At 44.0% G+C, this 15,315-nt stretch overlaps 1 protein-coding gene across 23 annotated transcripts in view; it reads left to right on the forward strand.

Annotated features, from left to right (window-relative positions):
* The window catches only part of LOC118357546 (transcription factor 7-like 2), a 99,061-nt gene that overhangs the window by 70,330 nt on the left and 13,416 nt on the right, over window positions 1-15,315 (forward strand). For 21 of the 23 annotated variants that reach the window (XM_035734771.2, XM_035734770.2, XM_035734776.2 and 18 more), the window contains 2 exons: window positions 11,382-11,514; window positions 14,349-14,451. In XM_035734771.2, coding sequence (XP_035590664.2) covers window positions 11,382-11,514; window positions 14,349-14,451 — 236 coding nt within the window. Of the gene's footprint in view, window positions 1-4,504; window positions 4,663-11,381; window positions 11,515-14,348; window positions 14,452-15,315 lie in introns of those variants that run through there. The other 2 variants (XM_035734772.2, XM_035734778.2) reach the window with 2 other exon arrangements.

Here is a 15,315-nt window from a genome sequence, read left to right on the forward strand (position 1 = left end):
CTCTTGTCTCCAGGGAGGCACCTTAAGATGATGTTTTGTCTTTTTCTTTAAATTGTTGGAGAAAAAAAATCTCCCAGATTTGGTCCCTGTCAGTCAGAAATAATTGTGTGCTTAATCTTGTCCCTGATGGATGACTTGGAGTTCAGCAATGGGCCAGCTCCAATGACAAATACAATATTAATATTCATTAACTGCTTTGACAATGCTAATTTTGATGCAGTAGTAAAGGGCCTTCCAAAGTTAGCGGCCAAAGCATCAGAGCTGCGCAAGGTGGCAAGATAATTTGTGCTGGTTTACTGAGCTGAAGGCTTTTAAAGTCTTAAGGAAGGAAAAAAAGCTAGGTACCACAAACAAAATAAAAGAGAAACGGAAAAAGTTCACACGCATTGGAAACCAGGACTGCAGAAGTAATACGATCAAGAGACGGCTACAAAAATTTGACACCTCCGATGCCTCATCTTTGAGCAAATATATATATTTTTTTTTAATAAAAGTTGCAACCAAAAAAAAGAGTAACATGGTAAGTCAGCACATTCTTGATTTTGTTTAATCTTTTTGATCTTTTAAATTATCGCCATTTGAAGATCAATAGTAATTTTTTTCTGCTATGGTTAAAAGGCTCACAGCGGTGGTATGGTGGATGGTCGGATCACGGCTTTAAGAGTGGGCTTCCTCTCTTCAAGCCACCAGTTGTCCGGGCTTAATTTCCTATTGCAAGTTCGGTAGGAACCATACCGGCTTGTTTCAATTTATTAGTATTTTTGTTATTGTTAACTGCTGTTGTTGGCTTGTCTTCTGGCTTTGTTTGACTTTGGAGTCGGGTCTGATTTTTCTTTTCTGTTGTCTTTAGAGATTAGTGGAGTTTGCAAAGCTTTAACAGTGCGGCTGGCTCTTTTGTTAATAAATGTCTGGTTGGTCTTTTTGGTATCGTATTTTACGGGGTCCCTTCATCAAAATCTGTGGCTACCGGCAGGCAGGACCAGGGGGCAATTTGGCCATAACACCACACACTCGCTGCCCGATCGGATTACTTTCTTTGGCATTTTAAAAACATGTATTTTTGCCCTGTGTTGTGTTTTTTGATTTTGCGTTTTATTCCGTCCTACTCCTAGTGAATGGAGCGTAGCTAGCGTTGAGGATTAATGACATGACGAGGGACACCCCACTGCTTGAGTTTAGCCAAGTTAGGGAAACTCCTATTGAAGACTCGAGTACCTTTATGTCTACCAAGCCGCGGAAGGATAGCCTCTCTTTCCCTCTCCCTCACTTCTTTCTCTCAATTCTTTTTGTTGTCCTTTCAACTTATCAAAGAAAGAGAGATGGACACAAAGGAGCTTATTAGGGGGGATATGAAGATGGGCGAGGGGGAGAGAGAGGGACTCCTGGTCAAACGTGGAGGAGAGCAACGCTGCCTGAGAGTGTGTGTGTGAATGAATGAGGGGGCTGAGTGTGAACAGCCCAGTTTGGCCGCTCGCTCGCTCTCCTCTGTCGGACCTGGATGGGCTTGCCATCGCTGGCTGGTGCTCCACCGGTCCTTTTCCCTCTTCTTTGGGCTGGTGTGTTATCGACTCAGCCGATCAGGCGTTTGGTTTGCGAGGGGCTGCCGTAGATGAGGTGCTGCCCCCCAGTGGATTAGTGGATGACATGGTGATGGGCGTCTTGTTGAAGTCTGTGCGCTACCATGAGCGCCAGCATGCTTGTTTTAACCAGGAACCGAGCAGCATCCCAAATACAGCTCTTTTAAATGGTAAGACTTCAACATTATTTATTACCTCCTGTGCTTTATTGTTCAACTAATGTAAGTTGGTTTGTTTGGCTGTAAATATGATTTTTTTATTGGAGTTTGTTGACATTATTGTATGTCTTCCATTTGGCAATTTCTAATAATTTAGTTGCTAAGTGACAGGTTGAAAGGCAGTGTTTGATTGCTTTGTCTGACAGTCTGACATGGTCAACTTTAATTTAAAATTATATTTATTATTTTGTAATAATATATTGATCATAAATCATATCAATTATGATTAAGGTAATGAAAATAGTGAGGTGCATTGTACTATTAATAACTAAATATCAGGTATTTTTTATTCAGTTTCTTCTAATGTATTGTTTTTTTAATTACATTTTAATTGTTGTTATTTTGAAATAGTTTTTTTTAAATTGAATTTTAAATCATGAAACTCAATTTGTATTATCTGTAAATATTCTATTAAATCAATTATCATGGTATGTTATCACAAAACAATGTGCCTGGATTAGGGGCATCTCTTTGAGTGTATGCCAATCATTTACATTTTGTGTCCAGTCTTGTATTCCTCAAAGTTAAGTCCAAAAGAGCAGGATTTGTAACGGTCGCCATCCATTGTTGTCCATTCCGGTTTCCTCTCTTTCGTTTCTTTTCTTGCACACTTTTTGGTCTAGTGTGTACACCGGAGACAGTGGAGTGGGATAGAGGGTCTTTTATTTCTCTCTTTTTTCAGAGGGGTCGTCTCTCCTGTTGGTCGCACTGTTGCCATTGTGGCCGGCTGATTGGGAGCTGTCCATCATTTGCGGGCGAACTGGCAGTTTACTTAAGAAAGTGCACGTGGGACAAAGGAGGTCGCGGGAGTGTGGCGGCCGAGCTGAATGGTGGGAGGGAAGGCAATTAGCCGCCACGTTGTTGGGGCTCTTTTACTTGTCAAGCCGGAGCCTCGTTGCTTTTGTGGGAGCCATGTAAAGGACATTCCCAGGGCTTTGTTTTGGCATTAAGGGCCTCTGGCGAATGCCAGAGAAGAGCAGGGCATAAAAAAGAAGATTGAAATAAAATATTGAGGAAAAAGCCATGCGTTAGGTTTTTGTTGCTTCCGTTGTTGTCATTTTTCTACAACGTATTGTTGCTCAGATATTAAAATATGCTTCTCCGCCTTTTCAGTTGCCCATTTTTTTAATATATTTTTGTATTTAATTAGGCAAGTCAGTTAAAAACAAATTCTTATTTACAATGACGGCCTACCGTCAAACAGTGGGTTAACTGCCTTATTCAGGGGCAGAACGACACATTTTTACCTTGTCAGCTCGGGGATTCGATCCAGCAACCCTTCAGTTACTGGCCCAACGCTCTAACCACTAGGCTACCTGCCAACCCTTTTTTGCAAATATATTTTTGATTCATTGTCACCAGGTAAAATTAGGTGACAATGTGTTTGGAATATACCATCGGTCAACTCTACCTACTTTTTTTTGTCACTAAATCATATTGAAATGATAGATTTATTAAAAACCACAATTGTATATTTCCTTTTACATTCAAAATATCAAATTAAACCTTGGTGAAGCAAGTTCTTGTGCAATTAGTTAATAACCCTACTTGTTAATTGGTGAAAGGCACATGTCCTGCATTTGCTTGCCCTGCTCTAAGGCCCTGGGAGTGGTAAGAGCCTGGAAAGCGCTAGGGACAGGAGCATGGTTGTGGGGCCCGAATATTCAGAGGATATGATCTCAAGATAATAATGTTTCAGAGGCGGAGGACAGAGAGAGCAGTCGGGGGTATGGAGGCTTTAGGCCTTGCGTAGTTGATCTTCTCACACAGAGAGGTCAGGAGGATTTAACAGTGGAATCCTCCACCCTCCCTCTTCAGTATTATTGGTCAGAAAAATAACAGAAAAGGAAAAACAGAAAGAAGATAGATGTCACGTCCATGTCAAAATGAAGACAAATACATTTCTTTCTCGTTTCCTCCTTCCCCCCCTGGAAAGTTGGGTTTGAGAGGGGACTGTCAGTATCACATGGATAAGTGACTGTTCGCTACACTTTGCTGAGCCTGCCCTCCCTTTGTGGATGTTGTGTCTTGTTCTTTTTTCTCCCCCTCTCTCTTTGTCTCTTTCCTTGCTCACTTTACCTTGTTGTAGCCAAAGCTTTTCAAGCTGCCAGTTCGACTCTGGGCATCCTGGAGGGACTGCAGAGCCCACACACACATACACACACATATACAAGTGTGCAATCTGGGAGTTTTGTAATAACAATATTTTTGTTGTCTATATTGTTGTGTATTTTTTTCTCGTTTGTTGCTTGTGGGAAGATTTCTCTGCACTGAGAAGCAGCACTTTATATTTTTTTTCTCGGTACGTTTTTTCGCTTTCATTTCTTGTGACGGCACAAACTTTCCTGAGAGAGGAAGCTGTGAGAAGGTGCTGAGAGTGGTGGAGGAAGCTGGGGGATCCTCATGCTGTTTTGGGGGAGGTAGGGGGGCAGGCTAGGCCCCAGACCCTGAACCACATCTGTGGATCCTCAGACACAAATGTCTGTGGATACTCCAATCATAAAATCCTGGGAACAATGGGCCACTCGTGTCGCAATGAGGATGCCTCGGTTTGAGGGACACACACATGCCCAGCCGCACACACTTCAGCACTTTGGGAGAAGAAGAAGTGAGGGCTAAGAAAAGACAAAGAAGAAGAAGTGGAGGAGGGAAAAAAGTGTGAAGAAGAAAGGGAAGGCCAGTGGTTTTGAACTCTGTAGTGAGGGAGGAGAAGTGGGGGGCAGGTGAAAAGTAAGCGGGGGGTCATGTACCTGAGTGAGGGCGTTTTAGCGGGGCCGGAGGAGAGGGGAGCCAAAGGAGGAGTCCTTGCCTCCGGGCTCCCCCTCCTCCAGCAGATCGGCTGCTGGCATCTGAATCTCAGTGGCTGGGTGAGTAAACCACACTCCCCTATCTCCTTTCTCTGTCTCTCTTCATCTCCCTTTCTCTCAATTATTGTTCGCCATTACTTTTTGATTATGTTACCGTTGAACTTTGAGGTTCAGATGATGGTTGTTGTGATTAAGGGGGACCCAGACAAGTGGGTATTCCCTCTCCTGTAAGTGCAGGCTGGTGGACATCTGCTTTAAAGCTTTTTCCTTTCAAATATTCCTTTCTGCTTCTATTTATTTTTTAGGTGGCTGTGTATGTTTATGTGCGGGGGGGTGTTCTTGATCTTGGCGTGTGTTTGGGAGGTGTGTGTGGGGATATGCTAATGAGCAGTGTACATTTACAGAAACAGGCCAAAGACAGAAAGCAGCATTTGCCATTTTGTTTTAAATTGCTATTCAAATCTATAAACAGTTATTTACTGATGAATTAAAATGAAAATAGTTAGTTCAGTATTACTTTGTATTATTTATCAAAAGATCATACCTTATTATCCAACCGAATAGTAATTCTAGACAAAGCATTATTTGATCATGCTTGCGTCTAACCATGAAATGGAAAATATAATTGAAATAACCCACAAATTAACATATTCCTCTCTTAATTTTGCCGTCTAATTCAAAATTATAATTGCCTCCTCTTTCAACTGAAAATGTAAAACGCTGATTGCATTTCAAAAGCTGATGACAGAACTCAGTGTAGCTCCTGCACTGTAGTATCACTGCTTCTAGACACCACTTCAACTCGGGTAAGAAAGCTCAAGAGATGATTACATTCTAATGGGGAAGTGTAAACACACATAGCACATTGCTCTTGTATAAAACTCAATATGAAATACATTTTAGACAATTATTTATTAAAATCACATTGACAAAGTTATATGGAAGATATATTGCAAAATGTAAATTTGACAAATGACAGACTTCAATATGTATGAATGAATGAAGAGAGATGGAGTGAGAGCAAAGGCTTTGGCCCAGATACATTTTTTGTTAGGTCCTGTGATCAGCAGCAAGCATGTCACAGAAGCAAAGTGAATAGATTAACTTTTAAATATACTGACTCGGTCTCTAGAGCAAGATGCCCTTGGAGTGGGCTGATTTTTTTCTCCCTGTCTGGAATAGCAATACTGATCGCCTGGCACTTTCCTAAATTCTTTCATTTTTTTCCAACACAGCATTGAGATATTACTGAGATAGTATTTTAGTGCAAACACAACAGTGAGGGTTGTTTCCACATCTAAATATGGAAAATATTGATGTATTTAATGCTGCAGAAATTGTCCAGTTTTAACTCAAATATGGTGATCTAAGTTACTGTGTGTATTTTTATTCTGACACTGTACACTCTTAGAAAATAAAGGTGCTATCTAGAACCTAAAAGGGTTCTTCGGTTGTCCCCACAGGATAACCCTTTGAAGAACCCTTTTTTGTTCCACCTGAAACCAAAAAAGGTTCTACCTGGAAACAAAAAGGTTTCTCCTATGGGTACAGCCAAATAACCCCTTTGGAACACTTTTTTCTAAGAGTGTATATACAGCATGTTCATAGAAGATTACGCTTTGAGATATTGTATTGGTAAAGAAACCAACACAAAATGGTATGTAATGTGTTTCTCTGCCCGTTTGGCCCCAAGGTGTTGCATTAATGAAAATATGGCATCGTTACTAGGATTTTATGTGTAGCCTGCGATCTGTATCTTTGAATGTTCACTTTGATCTCCATCACTGCTACAGTGAGAGGGAAAATGTAGTTACTGGCAACAGAGATGTGATATGGGTGTCGCTTGGAGACAATAATATTTTGCCTGGAGCGGGCACTCTTAACGCCTTAGAGGTAAACTTGAATGTTTTATGAAAATAAATCCTATCACGCCAATAAAACCTATTGTGATCGTGGACAATAATTTTGATGTTGCCATGTGTTTTGTTTTTGCACTTATCAGATAATGTAAAAGTCTACACACAAACACAAGCTCCAATCATTCCCTCCCTCTCTCTTTTTCTCTTTCTTTCTTTCTCTCCCTCCCTCCCTCCCACTCCTCTTGCACAGTGTGTGTTTTCTGCATGGTGTCTCCGTGTGTGTGCTTGGATGCGGGCCACAGGCACGTTTTGGGAGGGGATCAGTGCCCTGGCAGCTTTTTATGCTTGCTCTGGAATTTGTGGGCCTGCGAGGACCCCTATCCATCAATACGCTGTCAGCCCCCCTGGTCCCCCTGCCCCCCTCACTCAACCCCACTACAGCTCATTAGAGCCTGCAAGGCGTTGTGACAACTCATCATATCATGAGATAAAGCATGGAGAGACGTGTAGGGCCCCCCAGGGGCCACAAGGTCGCCACCTTCACATTTAGTCTTGAAATTGCCCTGCAAGGTGCCACCAGGCGGAAATGCAAGGCCAACAGCTTTTCCCTGTCCTGCTTTTCCCTCTCTGTCTGTCCCCCTCCTATTTGTTTCTGTCTCTCACAGGGTATCCTCTTGTAACTGTCAATACCACATGCCTGTGGTGAAGCAGCTCAAAAAGTGATTTGACAAAGTTTGATTTGTTTCGTAGACTAAATGATAAACAATATTGTAAAAACCAAGTTATGTACCATTGGAACGTGAAATACCACTTGATAAAGGTCACGCTTTATTTTCAGATCCAAAACCATGGTCAGTTGAACCATAAAGAAAGAGGATACCTAACCAACTCGTGTCCACCCTACATCAGCCCCATTGCATGAGTGGCTGATGGGAATGCCTAGGGGTCAGGGGTCGGACAATGATGCTGAGTGAGTGTGACACGGCCTCTCCGTGGCAACCAGAGGGCCTGCACACAAACACACAGGCCCTCTCTCCATCCACACAGCCCAGACACTAGTGAGATCACCACCAGGGGTCAAGACCCTGATACTGCGACTGTCACTCGCACCAAGGGGGTTCAGCGTACGCACGCATACACTCATGTGAACATGTACGCTCTCACACACACTCTCTCGAGAAAAAGCAGTTGTCTTTCTTGGCAGTGTGAGTCTTTTTATGTATATATATTTATAAAGTGCGCTACAGTGTGTGTGCAGAGGTGTATGCACATGCCGTAGTACTACAGAGCTTCTGTAAAGGGTTTAGCCATTCAGCAGTTGGAATTTCTGCGGGACACTTTCTTTGAAATGGTTAATCAAGGTCAAGGAACAGTAGTGTATACAAATTCATACAATTGTGTGTTGATTGTGTACCCGTTTGAGCGTGTGTGCCCATTTGAGCGTGTGTGCACTTTCTTGAACAGCTCTCTCGTGATTAGTCTCCTGGTATATTTCTGTCTATAGTAATACTGAAAGTGGTGGGAGTGATGGCAACAGGGCCAGGAAGTCGGCTTTGCTCCTTCCTTTGTAGAGAAACAGAAAATACTCCCACGTAGTTCCTTTGTTTAGCATGTGTGCTTTGTATAATGCGCCACTTGTTTGAGTAGCTGCGGTGTGATTCCGTCAGCGCCTGTTGTCCGAGGGTGTTAAAAGCAGGTGCTGCACCTAGGCCTACTTTCATTTTAATGGGGGAAAAAAGCAGGTGCGAGGCTTCATTTTAATGGACGGAGTGTGTGTGTGTGTGTGTGTGTGTGTGTGTGTGTGTGTGTGTGTGTGTGTGTGTGTGTGTGTGTGTGTGTGTGTGTGTGTGTGTGTGTGTGTGTGTGTGTGTGTGTGTGTGTGTGTGTGTGTGTGTGTGTGTGTGTGTGTGTATATGTGTTTGTGTGTGTGCACACAGTGTAGGCTATATCTTATTTTGGGGGGGGGGGACTAAACTGTATTGTTGATATGGTGTGAATCTAGTCTGTGTTTTCTGCAAAGGCCTGAACTTCAGGTGTGATTGGGCTCATATCAGTAAAACAAAAAATCATCCCGCCTCTCTCCATGGCTGTTCTACTTAAGTTCTGTGCGTGTGTTACAGTCCATATGGGCTCTGCACTGTAGGTGTTGGAATCTGGTATGACTCACCTGTTCTCTCTGTGAAAGTGCAAAAGCTTAACTCATGGACTTGTCAGTGACGTCTGGACTCTAGGGCATGTAGAGGTGTGTGTGTGAGTCAACTTGACCCAAATGGAAGCTGCACAGAATGTTTCACTCTCACACCCCTCTTGCTGCATGTGAGCATAGAATTGAGGCATTCTCCAGAGTTGTTTTAAAATAACTGCACTGAAAAATACTTCAGAATGCATTTATTCTTTCGTCTTGATACAGACTAGCCTTCTCTGTAAGGCAGCAAACCTCCATTGCTGATGAATGTTTCTCTCTATGGGTGACATTACACCTCCCTCTTTCCTCCCCCCTTCATGGGGTGGTTCTAATCCTCTCCTCAGTCACACAGAGAGAGGCTGGCCGCTACAGTAGCCAAACAGCAGTATTGTCCGCATTGCCCAGAAGCCATATAAACTGGAGCACTTGCGTTGTCTATTATTTGCCTGGCTCTGCTCGGGGCTTCTGAAATGGAGGCCTGTTAGCCCCATGTAAATCCCTCTATATCTCTTTCAATCTCTCTCTCTTTCTTTCTCTCTCTTTCGCTCTCTCTCTCTCACACACACACAGTTTCTCTCTTACAGCTTCGCTCTCTCTATCATGCTCAAACAGTCTCTCTCTCTCTCTCTCTCCCCATTTTGCTCTCTGTCCTTCTCTCTCTGTCATCTCTTGCTGTCTCTCTCGCTGTCTCTCGCTCTTAATGCATACTTGGTGGATGGGCATTTTAAACAGTCTCTCAATGGAGACAAAATAACTCATTTAAATGGCCTCTAAAGCCTTTCAGCAGAGGGAGAATTGACAACATTCTTTCACATCATTACTGAAGGGGGTAGAGGAGAGAAAGAAGGCCGTTTGGGGCAGCCAGTGCGTTTTGCTCAATGGCTACCTCGTCAGCTGTGTTTGGCAGCTGTCATCTCCGCATCTTTTTTTATCCCTCTGTTCAAGATTTTTAGATTAGATATGGGGACTGTGGGGAAGAAACATGTTGATTTGTGTCTTGTATTCATTTTAACGAGTCGTGTACCACAACCAACACCCTCCCCTCTTCTTCTCTCACTCTCTTTCCTCCCTCTCTCCTCTCACTCTCCAGTCTTTTGAGCTCAGGGCTGTGAATGAGTCCCCAGAGTCTCTCCATGTTTCCCAGTAGTTCTACTGGGTTCATTAATCTTTCATTGGGACCATGCGGTGTGGAATGCCACCCCTCCCCCCTCCCTCTCTCGCCTGGCGCTACCCTTCCCCCTCCCCTCTCCTCTCTACCCCTCTCACAGCTCCACTGGAAGGGAACTTTACCCACTCCGGCCTGGTACAGTTCAGTTCAGACCAATCTGGTTGTCAGTTACACAGAAATGTATCTCATAAATTGCTCACAGTTGGTTCAGCCTATGGAGATGATGGATTTTCAGCATTAAGCTCTGCACACGTGTCTTGCCTAAGGCCCTCAGCTTTGCATTTGTATAGTTAAATGAGCATAGAGTCCATACATTATCCCTCCCTCCCTCTCCTACTTTAATGCATTTCAAAGTCTATTGGAAAATTGCCACAGCCAGGTTTTGGGTTGGTGCCTCGCCATGGTTAGGGCTGCAAATGAGTGTGTTTGGACTGCAAGAGTGCAAATTGAACTTGTGAAGGGAACATTACCCACACCCCCATTGCTCCTACTCCCTCCCTCCCTCTCTCTACACACACAGAGACACACACCAGCTAGCTCACTCTCCTTTTCCCCAGCATACATCAGCCATGTTACCACAAGCCTGATTAGTGATGCCTCTTTGACTGCCGAGGGACAGAATATGAGTTGAAGAGCAAGACCAGCTCACCGCCAGTGGTTTAAACCAGAACACTAATCTGGTTACTGTGTGTGTGTGTGTGTGTGTGTGTGTGTGTGTGTGTGTGTGTGTGTGTGTGTGTGTGTGTGTGTGTGTGTGTGTGTGTGTGTGTGTGTGTGTGTGTGTGTGTGTGTGTGTGTGTGTGTGTGTGTGTGTGTGTGTGTGTGTGCGCCTGGAGAAGAGGGCTGAGCTCTGGTTAACATGGCCCATGGCGGAGCACCCCTCAGCTTAACTGTAATCTTTGAGTAATTGAAAAAGGGGCCTGGGCCACTTAGGAGCACAAAGAGCAGATTACATAGCTAAAACTAATTTGGCAAACATGTAGAAATGGATTTTCTCCCCTCTATTATTACAATGCCCCCCTGTCCTCTTTACCTCCCCTCCTCCTCTACCCCCCTCCAAAACCAGACCCTGGGGGGACAGCGAGGGGAGGGGTAGAGGGGTGTATAGCAGACGGAGGAGAGGGAATCAGTAGGGTGAAGCACTAAGTGAGGGGTTGGATGGTAGAGGATTGCTGACTGTTGTTATAATGGGTGTGGATTTTACACATTTGGTGGTCTGCACATGATCGATCTACCCCCAGTAAGAGGCCACCTTGTCATGCAGCCCCAGTCCAAAACTAAAATGACAGCCCTGCATCTGAGATAGCATTACTGAGTCGCGGAGTGTCGCCGCAAAAGTGTTCTTAATTACCAAGCACACTATTTTCACTCTGCTCTGGCGGTTTGGCGCTCCAAGAGGGTTGATCATTTGATGGCTCTCAATTTTCTAGAGCTTTCTGAGCCATGTTGTAACTCTTCTGCAGACGCCTGCCATCTCTCCCCCTGACCCAAATATTAATACACTCTTCTTTTGTTTTATTTTCTCCCCCTTTCCCCTCCTCCTCTCTCTTCTTTTCTCTCTTTATAGTCTAATAAAGTCCCAGTGGTACAGCACCCGCACCACGTGCACCCGCTCACGCCTCTGATCACCTACAGCAATGAGCACTTCACACCGGGCAACCCCCCTCCGCACCTACAGGGAGACGTGGACCCCAAAACAGGTAAGACAGAGAACATACACACACTACACTACACTACACTACACTACACTACACTACACTACACTACATTGATGCCCCGTTGGGGAATGGTAAAAATGGTTGGGAAATGGTTAACACTCCAGCCAATGTTCCAAAGACACACAGTCCTCAAATCCAAAGAGTGATATTCCAGCGACTTACATACAATAGCCACGAGATCTTCTCCCAAGGTCAACAAAAGAGAAAAAAAAATGTTTATTTTGAATTCCTCAACAGAACACAGAAGAATTCTTATTGTTGTCCACATACAAAGGCTACCACTGCTGCCTATGCAACCACCACAAACACACACACACACACACACACACACACACACACACACACACACACACACACACACACACACACACACACACACACACACACACACACACACACACACACACACACACACACACGATCACGGCTGATCAAATGTAGTTTTATTTATGGAAGATATAGCCCTTACAAAGCAAAGCATTGCAGGGCCTGCTTTCTCTGACCAGGTGTGAGGTATTTGAGGGCAGACAACAGTCAGGGCTACTCAGACAGAAAGCTGCTCTCTGCTTATGGCTGTGCTATTGTGTCTCTGGTCCTGCAGAAGTAAGCCTGTTGATTTGGCTCTGTCAGGGAGGGGAGGGTCACTATTTCCTCTCTCCTCTGACACTACAGGAGGAGGTGGGTGTGTGTGTGTGTAACTTCACATGCCTGAATGCTCCTCTCCCACAGGCACACACACACACACACACACACACACACACACACACACACACACACACACACACACACACACACACACACACACACACACACACACCACAGCATGTTCCCCATCCATCTAACTGAATTTAAATGTAGCATTCCTTCATGTTAAATGTCCACCAGCAATAAACATTTTGACCTAGCAGGTCAACTCACTTTCAATATGTTGTTCATAATATTGAGTTAGTGTTGAATAGCTTTGAAGGGTCTCTGGTTGTTTTGTTAGGGATTTGAGGTAATGGTCTCTTATTATGATTTTCCTCACAAAAGGGTGATAATGACCCAGCTGCTGTTTAATGTGCCAGTTAATGGTCTGCTTAATTGAGCTTAGTGTTGTTGAATGAATTAACAAGTTATATTAAGACTTCAGCACTGGATGGCAATGGAGAGCAACGTTAGGAACTCTTGCCTCTGAGGAGTGCGTCAGTCAGTGCCGCTATGTCTATAGAACTAGGGCATACAACATTTTTGAAACCCTCAACTACAAATGTGGAATTTAAAAAATAAAAAAAAGTATTTAATGAGGCAAGTCAGTTAAGAACAAATTCTTCTTTACAATGACAGCTTACCCTGACCAAACCCTATTGACGATGTGCCAATTGGGACTCCCAATCACGGCCGGTTGTGATACAGCCTGAAAACAAACCAGGGTCTGTAGTGACACCTCTAGCACTTGGATGCAATGCCTTAGAAAGCTGCGCCACTCTGGAACCCTTAACGATCTATAACTTTTTATAAAAATTGTTCTCAATTAGTTCGGCATCAGTTTTGAGAGACAAACCTCAGTGAGGGTGTGTCTACTTCTTGGATGCACAAAATGTTCCTTAGGCACCTGTCACTGAACAATGTCTATGGAAACCTTCCCATGGGGCCGATTTTCAAATACCTGGCTTGGCCCTGTGGCTTTGGGTATGACACACACCAGCAACACACCGGCTGTGGACGGATTCATGGGGCCAGGGTTAGTTCTGCAGTACTCTTCACCTGGGTCCACTGTGGCCATATTGGCACCAGCCAAACAAAAACTGCTCCACAGCTGCACTGATATGCAGGCCAGGCAGGACCACTGTAAAATAATGCACCAGAGCAAATAAAAGTCCCTCCGCTGTGCTGGCTGCCAGTGGAACTCAAACACTTCCTTGTCATGTTTTAACGCTCAAAACCAGAAAAATGGAAAATACATCATTTCCTCGCTTTCGCCATTCCTCCTTTTTTTACGACAGACCTTTGGAGGCCTAATGTTTTGGGTGGCTTGTCTGCATGTTTTATTTGCCTGTCAACTGCCACAGCAAGTGATTGCGACATTGGTAAATGTGTGATTGTTTCGCAGTGTCCTCTGTAGGACATCTCTGTCACTGTATCAGATGAGAAAACTACATTATTTCTGTCTCTGTTAAAAACGTTAGGAGGAATAGGATGAACTAATTCTGGTTAAAAGAACCTGGAAACCCATGGACCCCTATTTATAAGGCCTACTTTACAATGTCATAAGCATGTCATAGATGTTATCGAAAGTCATAAATCAAATCACATTGTATTGGTCACATACACATATTTAGCAGATGTTATTGTGGGTGTAGCGAAATGCTTTTAAGAGCCTATGTCAGATAAAGACTGCTAGGCAAATACAACACTGTAGTGTCATCCAGTATATTAGCTATGAAACAAGCTGGCCATTAATAACTTGCAGAGACGGTTTATAACATCCCTTCATTCATGCTTATGACAGTAAGAGAACTTAATAGGTTTATATGAAGTCGAACCCTGTTTATCCCCCCCTTTCTCTCAGCACGTTATGACACCGTACCGCCAGACTCAAACAGCTTTGATCAGGACGTGTGATTTAGCACTGTGTACATGTGAGCGCAACTGCTCTTCCTCCTCCTCCTCCTCTCCACCCACCCAGCTTCCTGTGATGTCGACTCTGTTCATTATGAAACACACAAAGGAGGAATTTAACACTGACTGATGTTTTGGGGTCCATCTCTCTCTCTCCCTCTTTATTTGTCCCTCTACCCTTGCTCTCTCTACCCTTTCTCTCTCTTTCTCTCCAGGAATTCCAAGGCCTCCACAACACCCAGACATATCTCCGTATTACCCTCTATCGCCTGGCTCTGTAGGGCAGCTCCCCCATCCGCTAGGCTGGTTAGTACCACAGTAAGCAGCATTTTACTATCCTCTTTCTCCACTGTCATCAAGCATGTTTTTTATTGCTCCACGCATGTGCTGGCTACAATGTTTATAACTATGTCTAGGTGTAGATCTATTTAGCGGTTTGGATCATGAAGTATATCGTTAAGGTATAAAATCAGCATCCCGAATGTAGATGATGTAATTTAGCAGTAACGGCCCGAGGAGGCTAACAGCTGTTCTTATTCACAACGCAACGCCGAGTGCCTGGATACAGCCCTTAGCCGTGGTATATTGGCCATATATCACAAACCCCTGAGGTACCTTATTGCTATTATAAACTGGCTACCAACGTAATTAGAGTATTCAAAATAAATGTTTTGTCATACCCGTGGTATATATACCACGGCTATCAGCCAATCAGCATTCAGGGATAGAACCATCCAGTTTATAATGTCAAATGGTTCTCCGTCAGAGGCAATGTCTTCCGGTTTTGTTGGGTTTTCTAAGAGCTTGGTTTCTGTATTTTCCTGACTGGTAACATCATAAGCAGAGCACATAGGGAAAGCTCGGTATCCACTTATCTCAAACTGGGCCCTCTCAGTTTTGATCAAGCACTGATTTGACTCCTGGCTGACCACTGTCTCCAGTTTATACATTCTGGCAATGGACCAACTACTGGGCCTTAGAAGCACACTGCGGTTTCCTAACCCCCCCCCCCCCTTTGCTCCAGCCCCAACTTGCTTCTTTGTGGCAAATGCATTTTTGCATTTCTCTGTATTGTCCAATTAGATTAATGAACCGTGATTGCCCGTATTTTACCCAGAATTCCACACGGGGGCTCTCCCCTGGTAACTCTTGTCAACACTTGTTAATATGACAAAAGGCTAC

The sequence above is a fragment of the Oncorhynchus keta genome, chromosome 24, assembly GCF_023373465.1.
Source record: "Oncorhynchus keta strain PuntledgeMale-10-30-2019 chromosome 24, Oket_V2, whole genome shotgun sequence".
Classification (NCBI taxonomy): domain Eukaryota; kingdom Metazoa; phylum Chordata; class Actinopteri; order Salmoniformes; family Salmonidae; genus Oncorhynchus; species Oncorhynchus keta.